The 16542-nt window shown below is 41.9% G+C and overlaps 1 protein-coding gene across 15 annotated transcripts in view; it reads right to left on the bottom strand.

Moving 5' to 3' along the window:
- Positions 1-16542, bottom strand: part of PKHD1 (PKHD1 ciliary IPT domain containing fibrocystin/polyductin) — a 417767-nt gene that overhangs the window by 258477 nt on the left and 142748 nt on the right. For 14 of the 15 annotated variants that reach the window (XR_012902469.1, XM_075923353.1, XM_075923339.1 and 11 more), the window contains 2 exons: positions 13352-13508; positions 1007-1219 (listed from right to left, as the gene is read on the bottom strand). Coding sequence is in view for 14 of the 15 variants with exons in the window: in XM_075923353.1 (XP_075779468.1) it covers positions 1007-1219; positions 13352-13508 (370 nt within the window). In the remaining variant the exon portion in view is untranslated. The remainder of the gene's footprint in view (positions 1-1006; positions 1220-13351; positions 13509-16542) is intronic. The other variant, XM_075923351.1, reaches the window with a different exon arrangement.

Below are 16542 nucleotides of genomic sequence, written 5' to 3'. Positions count from 1 at the left end.
GTCCTCAGAAACCAAGAGGAACAAATTTTCTCCTTCCTCCTTGTGACACCCTTTTAGATACTTCTTTCAGTCTTGCTTCGTAGGTCATGTTTTCTAGACCTTTAACCATTTTTCTTGCTCTTCTCTGGACCCTCTCCAATCTCTCCACATCCTTCTTGAAATGTAGTGCCCAGAACTGGACACAATACTCCAACTGAGGCCTAATCAGCCCAGAGTAGAGAGAAAGAATGACTCCTAGTGTCTTGCTCACAACACTCCTGTTAATGCAGCTCAGAATCACATTTGCTTTTTTTTCCCAACAGTCTCACACTGCTGACTCAGTTCAGACGTGGGCATAGGAGGAGGGAGCAGGCTGCCTGGTGCACTTTAGTGTCCCTTTAGAAATATTATGTATCTCCTACCTTGGATGTACTGTTGCCCGCAGCATGCTGGACATAGGCCTGGCCAGGATTCTTAACTAGAAGTCTACACTCAATCCCCCTGTACTAAGTAGACATCCTGTCCTACAACTCAGTAGAGCAAAAAAAGACCCCCTGTACCATTGTACTTCCAGAGCAGACCCATGCAGCGCACAGCAGGCGTGATGGCCCAGAGCATAAAGGTACAGTTTTCAAGAACTCAAAACTCAAGACTGGGGGCAGATCTGCAGATGTGCTCACCTGTCATTCAGGAACCTAAGGCCCAGACTATTGTGAGGGCTTGACCCCACATCTCTTGCTTCTGGCCAGATTTGCAAAAGGGATCCGCACCTAACATGTCATAGCCTTTGGAAATATGGCCACTTACAGCAGAGAGCAGAGATCTAGGGTCAAACTCCTGGTCAAACTCCCACCTAAATGGGAGCTCAGCTCTTTTAAAACTCTGACCCCGACAGCAGGTGCAAGACCCCATCTGCAAATGCCACCCCAAACAGCTGATGTTATCTCAATCACGGTCTTAACTAGAAATACAATCAATGCTTATTTAACCATAAACAGAGAGCCACACTGTACCCCCTCCAACTCACCATGCATGGAAATGGTCCCGTTCCTCACAGCCAGGAATTTGGCCCCATATGGAAAGAAGGTTGCAGAACGAAAGCTCCCATAGAGAATGATGTGTGCTTTGTCCCGGAGAGGCTTATCACGGGATCCCACCTGGAATTCACCGCCATCAGATACCAGAATATAATGAGCATGGATTTCTATGGGTCCAGGGCCTGCCAACAAGAGCTTACCACCTAAAAACAACAGAAGAGCAAAACACAACTGATCACTCACATACACACTTGCCAGCTCACGTTCTAAGGTGCTGCACTTAACAGATACAGGAGATGGAGGACTAAATTGGTAAATCACTGGATTAAGAGTCAAGAGGTCTCAGTTCAACTCCCAATTCTTCCACAAGCTCCCCGTGTGATGCTGAGCAAGATATATAGCCTAGGATTTTCAAGGGAGCTCAAAAGAAGTTACTCATCAAGCTCTCACAGAATTTTAATGGTGGTTACGTGCCTAATTCTCCTAAGCTCATTTGACAAAATCAGCCTTAACCTCTCAATGCCTTTGCTCCACAGCTGTAAACCAGGGACAATAAGGATTCCTCTGTATGTATGTATTGTCTCTTTAGATTGTCAACTATTGCATCACACATACGTTGCTTGTCTTCACTTGCAAAGCCTTTTACAGTTGATTCCTGCCCTACCTATCACTTCTGCTTTGATACTGAACTCTCAATGCTCATTAGCCCATGATTGCAGCCTCCTTTGCCCACCTGTTATATTTTCACAAATTCACAAAGTCGCCTCATTATCCACCTTCAAATCACACTTTAAAACTCTCCTTTGCCGTGGTGCTTACACAACATTTGACAACAGTCTGGCTGCTTGTGTGCAGAAACCATGGCCTAGTACATTTACCGGTATGATTTTATTGTTTTCTTGGGCTTTCCCACCTGTCTGTATCCAATTGCTGTCTTCTATCTTCTGCTGAGGAGCAGGGATTAGGGGGGGGGGGGGGGTTTCTGTGTCTGTGCAATGTCTGGCACAATGGGGCCCTGGTCAAAAACTGGGACTCATTGGTACTATGGCAACACAAATAATTATCATAATTAAAAGAGGGGCTTAGGAACACAGGAATTTCCAGACTAGATTAGACCAATGAACCAGAGAAACATAGAAGTGTAGGATTGGAAGGGAGCTTGCTAGGTCATCTAGTCCAGTCTCCTGTGTTCATGGCAGGACAAACCACTAGCTGGTAGGTGTTGTCTAGCAGCTCTTAAAAACTTCCAATCAGAGAGAATCCATAATCTTCCTACTCAACTGTTTTCAAGTGTTTAAGCAGCCTGACAGGAAGTTTTTCATGTCCAACCTAAACCTCTGTAGTTTTAATATAACCCCTATGCTTCTTGTCCTGTCCTCAGTATCACTGAGAACAATTTATCCCCTTCATCTTTACAAAAATATTTTGGATGTGTCTACGCACTATTTCAAGTCATCCCTTGACCCTCATGCAACCAGGTTTACAGAGATGTCGAAATAGTGCACCCATCATTTCAAAAAATATTTTGAAATAACGGGCGCGTTTCTAAGACCTCGGTATCCCAAAATATCTCTGCTGTGTAGGCGTACCCTTTATGTACTTGAAAACTGTTATCACATTCCACCTCGGTCTTCTCTTCTCTAAATTAAACTAACCCAGTTTCTTTCAGTCTTTCCTCTTAGGTCATGATTTGTAGACCTTTAATCATTTGGTAGCTTTCCTATGGATTGTCTCTAATTTGTCTATATCTTACCGGAAATGTGTATCCAGAACTGGACACTATACTCCAACTGAGGCCTAAGCACCACAGAGTAGAATAGAAGAATTATTTCTTGTGTCTTGCTTACAACTCCTGCTGATACATCCCATAGCAAATAACTAAGGTATCTCATACCACTTTAATGTATCTGTAGACATGAGATTTTAACAGCTAACACTGTGCCTGGGACCTTCTTCACTAGCTGGCTTTCCTTCTTCACTAGCTGCTCCAAACAATTTTCATGCTAAAAGTTATAAAGGTTAAGGCTCCAATGTATTGCAGTTTAGAACAATTCATCCTGCCCTTTCAGGAAAGAGACAACTTGTATGTGCATTTAAGGTGACAAACAAAACAAAATGAACACCCTGCCAGGAGATAAAAGTATGCACTGAACAGACTGACTCTAAAATTTAAGAGAAAAGATAAACCAATTATATTCATTACTGGAATATTAGGCTGACCTTTGACCACTTGACGCCTCTGTTCAGAGAAGGGGGATCAGTGATCTCCGGCCAATAGCTTAACAAGGACTATCTACTGCTAACCAAACTAAGCCACAGCCCCATGATGCTTTGCAGCCAGGCCAATGGCAAAATGGGAAAACAAGACTTGCATATTTAGCAGCATCCATTGGTAAATGCTGTGGGGGCAGCTCCCAGAGAAGGAAAAAAATTTGTGTCAAGATTTCTGGTGCTGACTTTTGCAAACAGACTGGGAAATCAGCTCTCACAAACAGAACTATTAACCAGGAATATAAATGGCTTTAGTGTTAACTACCAGAAAACAGATGCATTCAGCTCTCACAAGCAAAATATATTAATCAAAGCTAGGGAGTTGTTGCAGCTATAACTGTGATTAAAAGGGATATGTTTATGTAACCAGAATAAGACAGCCGCTAATACTGAATAAGTACAGTATGTGCTATTTAGAATGCTTTATTTTCATACTGAATTGTATAACCCTAAAACAGTTCTATAGTTAGATGCTGTAACCTTTTCATGACTCCATTGTGTAGGAGAGAATGACAAGTCTTGAGAAAAATACTCAACCAACTAGCCTCTAGGTATTCATGCCACGCCTGGCTACTACAGTTCCTCTGTCTTTCAAATGTGTATGGAATCAGATAAAAAGTCTGTAGGGTTTACAGTGTTAGCCAGTATCATGTATAACAACATATGTATTGCATATTTTGTATAACTATACATTTTGTTCATATTAAGTTTTTTTCCCCAAATGATTTTTACATATGTTAAGCTGTTTAACCAAAGGGAGATATGAAATGCAGTAACTTCAGTGCTAGGTGCAGAGTTATTCCAGAGGGACAGGACTAGACAAACAAGTGTGTTGATTCTGTATGGAATCGGAGGGCACTTTAGGATATTACAAACACCAATATTGTAAGACTGCAATGAGTTATGCCAGATATACCGTATAAAGTATCTGCCAAATGTTATGATTTGCCAAGTATGATAATCTTGTTTATTTGTATCACATTTGTGCTATGACATATATAGATATAAATGTATGTCTGTATTTCAAACTTTTGCTATGCCTCTGGGTGACATCTCAAGACAGTTTGGCATTAACATTGCCTAGACTGATTGATGGCTCATTGAGGAACATCAACTGTACAAGGGTCAACAAGGACAAGTGCAGAGTTGTGCACTTAGGCCAGAAGAATCCCATACATGGTCATAGATAGGGACCTACTGGCTAATTGGCAGTTCTACAGTAAAGGACGTGGGGATTACAGTGCATGAGAAGTCAACAGTGTACTCTTGTTGTCAAGAAGACTAATGGCATATGGGCTACAATAGTGGAAGCATTACCAGCAGACAGAGAGAAGTTACTATTCCCCTCTCTTCAGCACTGGTGAGGCTAGATCTGGTATACTGTATCCAGTTTTGGGACCTCCCGTTACAGAAAGGATGTGGATAAATTAGAAAAGTCCAGCAGAGGGCAACAAAAGGTTTAGAAGGCTGAGGCACGTGACTTATGAGGAGAGGCTGAGGGATAGCAGCCTTCAACTATCTGAACGGGGCTGCAAAGAGGATGGAGAGAGGCTTTTTTCAATTGTGGCAAATGACAGAACAAGGAGTTCCAGTCGGCGGTGAGGGGTCTAGGTTGGATATTAGGAAAAACTATTTCACTAGGAGGGTGGTAGAGCACTAGAAGGGAGTTACCTAGGGATGTGGTGGAATCTCCATGCTTAGGGGTTCTCAAGGCCAAGCTTGACAAAGCAGGGGGTTGGACGAGATGATCCCCTGAGATAATCTTCTACAGTACACTTTATGACTCAGCCAGGCATGTAGGGGCATGCCTATGAAAAGAGGAAATACAAGCTGCCAGCTGCCTGGCAACAGTCTATAAAAGGGAAGCTGCATCTTCTCGATTTTGTCCTTCCTTCCTGCTTTTTACCTCAGGTGGAACCTCTCTACAAATGAAGCTCTGAACAAAGGACTGAAAGATCCATTCAAACTGCAGGTGTATTCCAGAGGGGACTTTCAAGACAGTACTGCAAGGAATTGATCTATGGACTTTAAACTCTTTTTATGTATGTGACTGTTTTAGCATTGAACATCTCTATCTCTATTTGAGGCAATATCCAAACCTCTACTGACCTGACAACATGGCTGGCTCTTTGAAGTCACAAGGACATTTTGTATATGTAGGCGGGGTTTTTTAAATAATTTCTCACTCTTCTGGATCTACGTGCCGATTGAGAGCCAGAGGACTGGAATGCAATAACGGGGCTGTATGATTCCCTTGGGGAAGGAGGTGGTTCTTGATTTCCAGTGTGGGAATCAGAAGCAGAGTTTCTGACTGCTGGGGAGTTTAACTTCAATGTTACACACCAATCTTGATGGTATCTGCCCCCCTTTCTCAGCCTGCCTTGACCTTGGCATTTGCAGTGAGGGCTGTCCTAGACATGTTAGGTCACACCCTTTATAACAAGCTATAGCTGGTGCCGAATGTTGCTGACATTTTGCTGATTTCTGGAATGGTATGGTCAAAACAAGACAAGAAACTGGTAGCAATCTCTGTCCTGTTTACTGCAGGGTCTGTGAAAGCCTATCACAAACCAGCAGCCACCTGCTGTACAACAGCAAAAGATTAGAGGGATGAAAGCCACTGGTGTGATTAGAATCTGCTACATGTTGCACGGATGTTTTTCTTTAAAGCCAGAGCCTGGTGCTTAGGCTGTAAGTATTGAGAGAGCATGGGCCACACAGTAATCAGTCGAAATAAGCTACACAACTTCAGCTATGTCAATTGCGTAGCTTAAGTTGAAATAGCTTATTTTGGCTTTTGGCGCTGTCTACACAGCAGGAAGACCTAGGAATAGCACTCTTCCTCTGATTCCTCTTTCTCCTCATAAAAGGAGGGTCCCAGGAGTCGAAGTAAGCAGTCCTCCAGCTCAATATTATTTCAACATTATGTTAAAAGAACTGCTTGTAGTATAGACGCAGACTATGCTATTTCAGAATAACGTCAGTTTGGCTATGTCTAGACTGCAAAGAAAAGTCAGGAAAAGATACACAAATTTTGTAGTTGAAGCCAAATTTGGGAAAAAACCCTCCGCTTTCGGAACATCCCTTCTTCCTCATACAACGAGGAATACAAGGGTGCTGAAAGAACACGTCCGCTTTTTCAGGAACTGTTCCAAAAAAGTGGTGTGTTCCTTGGACATGGCATAGCTTTTCCGGGACACTTTTGGTATCCTGGAAAAGCTCTGCCTTGTAGACATAGCCTCATTCCGAAATAATACTGCTGTGTAGACGTACCCTTCCTGCAGATCATATACATGGACACTGCATATGGCTGAGCAGAACTGAACCCTAAGACTTTGTACTGTCAAAACTGCTGAGCCCCTACACTTATCACTGAAGTCAACAGAAGTGGAGTCCTTCTGAAAATCAGCCCAGGAGTCAAGACAATGAACTCCTGAGAGTAAAGAAACAACAGCTCAATACGAGTTAAAAGCAAAGACTGGCAAATATTTTGGCTCTGTCATTTTGAGGCATCTAATTGTAACCTATATCCACAATGACAAGCACCATGTCCATACTTTATGTTCTCTCTATTTTCATCCTCAGCAGCAGCTCTCCAAATCTACACTCTTTGCACTTTATTAGCTCAAAATAAATATACAGTGGTTAAAAAATAAAGTTCCTTTCCTTCTGGTAATGCCTGCCCCTTTTCTGAAAGCAGAGACTGTGCCCTTACATTGTTTGTTATGGCTGCACGAGAGAGCACAGAATGTCTTACAAAGAGACCGTGGGGTAAATTTATAAACATCAATCAACTATTCTTATGATGGCCTCCCTACCAATTCAAATAAATACAATTAAACTCCTAATCTCTTCTGTGCAGTTTAGATGGAGACTAAACACATCTCTTTTGAGAAACCTTCTGAGGCTATTTGATGTTTGGTGAGAACACAAAACCACCACTCATCTTGATTAAACCATCAATTAGCCTTCACCTCTAGGTCTGGGGAGATTTTTTTTTCCATCGTCTTTTTTTAAAAACAAAACTAAATCTCAGGCACCTCCCCTTTTCCCATAGTAGGGGGAAAAACAATAAACAACTATAAAACAAACCAGAAAAGAAGTTAGGGTCCACTAAGCTACTCCTCCACTCGGACCACCTACAGCACCAGAAGAATGATAAAGGGACTGCTTGGGGATAGAAGAATATTTCTGCTCTGAAGTCGTATGTGAAACAGAGAAAAACAAGAGTAAATAGTAGAGGAGGTGGAAATATGATAACTCTTCATTTCATAGAGAGTGTTTTTGGCATTCCAAATTGGATTGGACTAATCCAGTTTCCTGCCTCCAACAGATCCTTCTGAGTATACGTCTACATGCACGGTATCTCGAAATAGCTACCCCACATCAAAGCAATCTGCCCATTATTTCAAAATATTTTTCTAAATAGAGGGCGCGCTATTTCACCATCCCGATGAACCTTGTTGTACAAAGGTTAAGGATGGGTCGAAATAACTCATTATTTCAAAATTTGGCACTGTGTAGACACACCAAATTTCAAAATAAACTATTTTAAATAGATTCAAAATAAGATACACAATTCATGTAGAGCAAATTGCGTATCTTATTTCAAGTTCAGGGTGCTGTGTAAATCACCCTGAGAAAGGTGCAAGCAACCCCAAAGTTGGAAGTGATGAGAAAACCTATTCACAGGGAAAGCTTTTTCTGATCCCTGTTAGTCAGAGGATGAATTATGCTTTGAAACATGAGGCTTTATATCCCTCCTAAAATGCTTGGCTGTTTTTAATCCTTACAGAATCATAGAACACTGGAAGTGGAAGTAACCTCGAGAGGTCATCATTATCACTCGTGCAATGAGGTTTACTGGGATAGTGAGATGGTACGCCCGTCATTTTGAAAAATATTTCAAAATAACGGGCAGCTTGTATAGAAGTGGGGTAGCTATTTTTGGATACCTCCGGTATCATGAAACAGCCGTGCAGTATAGACATACCCCAAGTCCAGTCCCCTGCCCTCACGGTAGGGATATTCTCATTGTCCATGCACAGGGTGTTGAATTCAGTGCCTCTCTCTGATTAATATTTAGATTGTGGTAGCATTCCAAATGCTTTAGGAATTTCCCAATCACAGAGGAAGCGCCCACTGAGAAACCTGGTTTGCTCTGATATTATAAGTAATCGGCCTCACTAAGATTACTTTAAGAATTAAATATTCTATTAAAATAAATCCCTCAATAAAAACAAGTTTTGACATAAGTGCTTATAAATATAGATATAGGTTATAATTAGACAGTTCAAGAAAAAGGATGAAAGCAACTTCCACCACATCCAATTCAGCTTCCCTACACAAGCTGAATGAAATTGTAAATGTATTGGAAAGGAAAGAACAGGAGAACCCAGAGGCGGATTGAGCAGATGGGTTTCTTTATTGCAGGTACTCATTCCACCTAAAATACCAAACTGTTTGAGGTAATGTTTTAAGATAAGGTTTATCAATAATTTAAAGTGGCGCATGGAAAGGTATTCACACACACACAATTATATCCATTGCATCCCCTTAACTATGGTATGGATGCAAAATCCAGCGGAACACCCTTTGCCTAACGGAAAAACATCTGCTGCAGTTTGAAAGGTCACCCCCTCTCTTCTGCACACGGTGTGTATCCTACCATCAGTATGGGAGGAAGGAGTTTGTGTAACCCACACCCTAGTGTGGTTCACTGTCCCACATAGTGGCACTTAGACCACTTACAGCAAAAGCCATGAACAAGGGAGCTCTACAGCCTAAGCTGAGAAGCAGCTGGTTTTATAGCTCAGGCTGTAGAAGCTCCTACATTAAGTTCCAGAAGTCCTAAGTTTAAATCTGCCTGGTGGTGGTTGCATTTGCATCGTAGCCTTTGGCCTTATATGACCAATATCCTTAGCTCCTTTGACTTGTTACTCCCAGCTCCCTTCACATGTGTTTTTTATGATGACCCCAGCAGAACCCCCTGGGGAGGTGCTGAAGTCCACAAGTTATGCTTCTGTCATTCATCCCTGACTCTGGATGCTCTCTTTCAGAAGATGTTTTTTTGGAAGATCTTTTCTGGAAAAGCATCTTCTGACAGAACCCTGCAGTCTAGACATCACATTTTTCATGCACTATTCTGCCAGGAGTGAGGCAGCATCACAGACATTTGATCATGCCTCTGGTATGAGCCAAAGAAAGGGACAACCAAACAAAAAGACAGAGAGATTGCACCAATGAAATAATGATTGTAAGATACTATGGGAACGGGGTCCATAGACATTCATAGGATAGGCCTAGAAGGACCCAAAAAAGCTTTCTTTTAGATAATTAGCAGTAGCATCTCCTTTCAGAGACAGGCCTGCTCCCTGCCAGTGAGCGGAGGAAGGCAGGCTCATACTGCCTAAAATTTCATTCTGATCTCTGCTGGAGTCATACACAGTCCCTGTTAGTTGATTTGGAATAAGCATCCATTGATCTGATATAGTTCATCTTGGGAAGCCTTGGAGGAGTCTTGGCAGCTATCAAAAATGCAGAAAATCAATTTAGTTGGTAAACAAGAGCCCTAAGAGTCTAATATACATACTGCAATCCCAGCCAAAAGAGGAGTAGAAATAGATAATGCACCCTATACTGAACCTCAGATAGGGATTTACATTTAAGGGAAAGCAGAAGAAAAGCCGTCCATTTGCTATAATTGTAAAAATCTCAATTTTCCCAGGAAAATGTTTGTTCTACAAGTTGAATGCCATTGAAAAACACTGAGTTCTTGTTGAAAAAAAAAAAGAAAAGAAAATATATTTCTCTCCTTTCTTCCAAGTCAGGTGGAAATTTATGATTCGTTGACTATAATTAATCCAGACTTGATGCACATTGTTGTAACAACCTAGAGATCGCATCAAACAGCAATAAAGACAAACAGGACTGCCTTCCCCTTCAGTCTCTTTAAAACTCAATTAAAATATACATTGGATTCAACTTCTCATTAGCTGGTACTATTTGTACATCCCATGTTCTTACTTTAATTAAAAAACATGCTTATTGCAATACTGCTAGAATCACTTTTACGGTATTTTAATTGTAATGTCTCTGTCTGATTAAAAAAAGAAAATATGAACTAGAAACTGCCTGCAACTACTATCATGATGCACAGTCCAAAAGGACTGAGAAACACAAAAAGTGGGTTCAGATAAACAAGCATCACAGCCAGTCTATAAATAAGGGAAATAATACTGTGTAGGGGGTCTGCAAAAGGTGGCTGGATAACACAGAAAACTTGACAAAGACAAAAAAAATGTTACTTCAAGGGTACCAGTTCAAACTCAACCCATAGAATCATAGGGTTGGAAGAGACATCAGGAGTCATTGAGTCCAACCCCCTGATCAAAACAGGAGCAAAAATCATCCCAGCCAGGGCTTTGTCAATCCAGAACCAAAAAACCTCTAGGGATGGAGATTCCACCACCTCCCTCCTAGAGAGATAGCTTTTCCTAATATCCCACCTAGACCTCCTCCACTGCAACTTGAGATCATTGAGCTCCACAGCATTGATCTCCCGGTAAGTGGAGACAAGCCTTGATTGCATAACATGAGCAGAAAACAGATCTAGAGTCAGTCATGTCTCCACTCTACCCATTCTCACCCTCTGTACATCCCACAACCTGGCGTTTGAACTGTGCAATATCATGCAGCCGTGTTCCACTCACACCGGTGTGGATAACGTTCCTGGTAACTCATAACAACATGGTGTGAGGAAGGAGAAGGCAGAGACAGACACTCCTCTCCCGATCCCATATCCTATTCTTTTGCTGCCTTCTACCTCCTGGTCCTCACTCTGGCCAATGAGGCAATGACACATGAAACCACGTCTCCATTCATATCCTGAAACCAGGGATATGTATCAGAGGCAGAAGGATGGTGAGAGAGGGGAGCAGGCAGCTCTGTGGGAGCTGCCTCCCGCTCCCCCCTATATAAACACTGAATTTTTCAGCGGTTACACATTTACATGAATACACACATTTTAACATCCCTAAGTCATACACTGACTAATGAAAGCATGTGGACTAGGGGGATGCACTGGATATGGTGTACTTAGATTTTCAGAAAGCCTTTGAAAAAGTCTTTCACCAAAGGCTCTTCAGTAAGTTGTCATGAGATAAGATGGAAGGCCCTCTCATGGACTATAATGGATTAAAAGATCTCATAGGGGTAGCTGCATTAGTCTGTAACTTTAAAAACAACAAATAGTCCTCTTGCACCTTAGGGTACGTCTACACCGCATCCCTAGTTCGGAGTAGGGATGCAAATGGAGACAACCAAAGTAGTTAATCAAGCGGGGATTTAATTATCCCGCGCTTCATTAACATGATCTCACTGGCACGCTAGTTTGAATCACTGCTGATTGGAACCAGGAAGTGAGCGCCGGGACGCGTTAGTTCAGACTAAAGCCCTTAGTCCGAACTAACGTTACTCCTCAAAAAAGGAGTCCTATTCAACATATTCATAAATGATCTAAAGAAAGGGGTAAACAGTGAGGTGGCAAAATTTGCAGATGATACTAAACTGCTCAAGATACTTAAGAACAAAGCAGACTGTGAAGAGCTTCAAAAGGATCTCACAAAACCAGGTGATTGGGCAACAAAATGTCAAATTAATGTTAATGTTGATAAATGCAAAGTAACTCATATTGGACAACATAATCCCAACTATACGTAGAAAATGGTGGGGACTAAATTAGCTATAACCACTCAAGAGAAAGAGAGAGATCTTGGAGTCATTGTGAATAGTTCTCTGAAAACATTCACTCAGTGTGCAGCAGTAGTCAAAAAAGAAAAGAGAATATTAGGAATCATTTAAAAAGGAATAGAGAATAAGACAGAAAATATCTTATTGCCTCTATATAAATCCATGATATGCCCATACCTTGAATATGGTATACAGATGTGGTCACCTAATCTCAAAAAAGATATCGTAGCATTGCAAAAAGTTCAGAAAAGGGCAAGAAAAATGATTAGGGGTTTGGAACAGGTCCCATATGAAGAGAGATAAAAAAGACCAGGACTTTTCAGAATAGAAAAGAGAAAACTAAGGGGGGATATGATAGAGGTCTATAAAACTATGACTGGTGTGGAGAAAGTAAATAAGGCAAAGTTACTTATTTGTTCCCAAAACATAAGAACTAGGGATCCCCAAATGAAATTAATAGGTAGCATGTTTAAAACAAACAAAAGGAAGTACTTCTTCATGCAATGCACAGTCAACCTGTGGAACTCCTTGCCAGAGGATGTTGTGAAGGCCAGGCTTTTAATAGGGTTAAAAAAAGCTAGAAAAGTTCATGGAGCACAGGTCCATCAACGGCCATTAGCCAGGATGGGCAGGAATGGTATTGCTAGCATCTGTTTGTCAGAAACTAGGAATTGGCAACAAGGGTGGGAGTGCTTGATGATTCCCTGTTCTATTCATTCCTTCTGGGGCCATTGTCAGCTGACAGGATACTGGGCTAGATAGACCTTTGGTCTGCCCCAACGTGGCCATTCTTCTGAATTTGACGTGGGATGTATAAGTACTGCAGACCTGAAGTGCTCTCTGTTAATTGTGCCGTTGTAGTTACACAGGACCTACGGAGTGCTACAATCTTGGCTTCTTTATTACATGCTGTAACTGTAGGCTGTAATTCTACAACAACATCATTAGCTCTGTAACAGCTTTTGCAATACCCTGGCATCAAAGATACCCCACAAGACACAGTTGATTATTGTTACCAGTACCACTATTATCCCTCATCACCGTGCAGAAGAGCAGTGCTTTCAGCCGTCAGGAATAAAAGCATTCCTACTCAGATTGTCATTATGCCTCAAACGGCATAAACGATGCCTTCTGCATACATAATAATTAAACTGATCCTCCCTCCCATCCCCACTATGTTTACCAAACACTGACACTCTGTCTCTTAGGCTCCTGCCTGACCAGGTGCCTTACATAATATATTTGAAGGGGGGAGGGGAAAGAATGAAATTCTACAGCCTGAAAGAAAGAAACAAACAAAAACCTCCTCAGACCTTTGACATGCAGAAAGTTGAGGATGCCAGTGGTGGTATCCACCAGCAAGGTCTGGCCTCTTTCTACCGTGACATTATCGCCATCTTGTGGCAGGTGCCCATCAAGCCAGCTGGAGTTTTTGGACCATCGTCCACAGAATTGGAGAGGAAGGCGCTTCTGAAAAAGAAAATAAGGGTCTTAAAATTAAACTTTTGGATTAAAAAATTCCTAACTGGAAAGAACTTTCAAACAAATGTTAAGTGTGGTCATGCAGGTCCTGATACTAACCTCCTGGTGTGGCCAAGCCTGGAGGTACATGCCTGATGACGACAAGGGAGAATGGACCCAAGTTTAATCTGGCATAGCCTAAGTGAAGTTCATTTTCTTTGGCAATGTTTCTTCTTCTAGACTACTTGGGCAGTATGTCTTTCCCCCCAATATTCAACCCACTCCCCCTTATATATAGCAACAGGGAGAGGCAGGAATCCAAGTATTTTGGTGTATGTTTTCTTCTTTAAAACCAGAATTGTATTTAATCCCAGTACAATGATGATCTTCCCCCCACCCCTCCAATAGTGGGAATTAAAATGTTCTGCCGGAGAAGTGTTAGTTTGCTTTGAAGAACTGGGAGCATTTTTCAAAAGCATTGCTGCCCATTATCCTGGTTATTAGGATATTCTCTATTCCAATCCCTTTTCCCGCCTCTCTGCTTGTTGGATATTTTGATTGCCTTCCCCTCGATGTCTCACCTATTATTGCTGAGTGAAGCATGGGAAGAAAAAGAATCCTGATTAATTGCCAAACAGCAGGCAAATAGCTTAGATGAGCACCAAGAGTGAAACAGACCCTGACTCTTATCCTCCCTCCCTCAATTCTGAACTTCCTTTGCATTGAAGGTTTGGCTGATTTCAGGATCATGGGTACACATACCCCATCATGAAACAGATTCCTGGAGTCAGACCTGCAGGAACAGAACACAGCACTCAACTGGTTCGGGGAAGGGCAATTAGCGTTGCAATTTTCACAGTTCTCTTTGGATTATGATTACCACAAGCAGCAAGGAAACGGACTAACTTCCTGACAGACGCAATCCCTTGGAGAAAAATGCTGATGCCCATACAAGTTCTCCAGCCTTCTCCTATGCTGCCCTCTAAGGGCACGTCTACACAGCAGGGCAAAAGTCAAATTAAGCTACGCAATGTTAGCTACGTCAATTGCATAGCTGAAGTTGAAATTGCTTAATTTGGCTTTTGGTGCTGTCTACACAGTAGGAAGTCGAAAGAAGAACGCTCTTCTTTCGACTCCCCCTACTCATATAAAATGAGGGTTACCATGAGTCAGAGTAAGAAGTCCTCCAGCTCAACATTATTTTGAAATAAAGGTTTGAAGTGTAGATGTTCACTATGTTATTTTACATAAGAACGTAAGAACGGCCGTACTGGGTCTGACCAAAGGTCCATCTAGCCCAGTAGCCTGTCTGCCGACAGTGGCCAACACACGGTGCCCCAGAAAGGGTGGACCGAAGACAATGATAATGATCAAGCAATTTGTCTTCTGCCATCCTTCTCCAGCCTCTGACTAACAGAGTCCAGGGACACCATTTCTATCCCCTGGCAACTAGCCTTTTATGGACCTAACCTCCATGAAATTATCTAGCTTCTCTTTAAACTGTTATAGTCCTAATAACTTCAGTTATTCCAAAATAACGTTGCTGTGTAGATGTACCCTAATAGAGCAGAATCTGTTCCAAGGAACTTGTAGACAGATTGCAACCTTAACAGATTCTTAAAACTACTACTCTCTCTCCTCCTTCACAGCCCCTCTTTCAAATCCACTTCTGCCATGATGCCTATGAGAAACCAGGGAACCACTAAAAGATAACTCAAGGGGCAGTCAGACATGTATAAGCATGAGAGAACACAGCTAGATTTTTTTATGTCTACTTGTGGTGCACATTCACACATGCCTTGGTGAACTTTATTATAATCCTATTCTCTTATGCTCAGCATCCAATAACACCTTGCATTATCTGAAGTAAGCACATAAGATCAGGACAGATGATTATTTTATCGTAGCAATAAGCAGGGAGTTATACTACCCGGCCAATACTGGAATATCCCAAAGAAAGAGAACAAGACCTATGATTGTTTTGACCTAGTACAAACCTAGGAGATGCTTTCATACCCTTTTCATACCTGGAATGCATGTGTTCAGAACAAAGAGATGAGAGGTACAGCATGGCACCAGAAAAACAAGGTAAAACGCTGATTGGTAAAAAAAAAAAGCCTAGTTTCTGATTATATATACTGGACCTTTTACTTGCAACCAGGTAAGGTATAAAAAGATTGCTTTTGACATGTAACTCTGGGAATATACATACTGCATAAGGCAAATGCAGCAATGCTGCATAAGACAGCTTCCCAGTAACTGGTGTAATAGGGTATATGTCTACACTACCCTCCTAGTTCGAACTAGGAGGGTAATGTAGGCATACCACACTTGCAAATGAAGCCCGGGATTTGAATTTCCCGGGCTTCATTTGCATAAGCGGGGAGCCGCCATTTTTAAATCCCCGCTGGGGCTCGAACTAGGTAGTTCGAACTAGGCTTCCTATTCCGAACTACCGGTACACCTCGTTCCACGAGCCTAGTTCGAACTACCTAGTTCGAGCCCCGTGTAGCCGCGCTGCACGGGGTTCGGACCAGCAGGGATTTAAAAATGACAGCTCCCCGCTTATGCAAATGAAGCCCGGGAAATTCAAATCCCGGGCTTCATTTGCAAGTGCGGTATGCCTACATTACCCCGCTAGTTCGAACTAGCGGGGTAGTGTAGACATACCCATATAGAATAGTGATAGAAATGTAGCCGTGTTAGTCTGGTGTAGCTGAAACAAAATACAGGACTATGTAGCACTTTAAAGACTAACAAGATTGTTTATTAGATGATGAGCTTTCGTGGGCCAGACCCACTTCCTCAGATCAAATAGTGGAAGAAAATAGTCACAGCCATATATACCAAAGAATACAATTAAAAAAAAATGAACACATATGAAAAGGACAAATCACATTTCAGAACAGAAGGGGAATGCAGGGGCGGGGGGAAAGGAAGTTGAATGCCTGTGAGTTATTGATATTAGAGGTGGGGAAGGGTAGATGTCTATGAGTTAATAGTATTAGAGGTGATAATTGGGGAAGCTATCTTTGTAATGGGT

Source organism: Pelodiscus sinensis, chromosome 3 (assembly GCF_049634645.1).
Source record: "Pelodiscus sinensis isolate JC-2024 chromosome 3, ASM4963464v1, whole genome shotgun sequence".
Taxonomy (NCBI): Eukaryota; Metazoa; Chordata; order Testudines; family Trionychidae; genus Pelodiscus; species Pelodiscus sinensis.
This window is presented reverse-complemented; position numbering and strand designations above follow the sequence as displayed.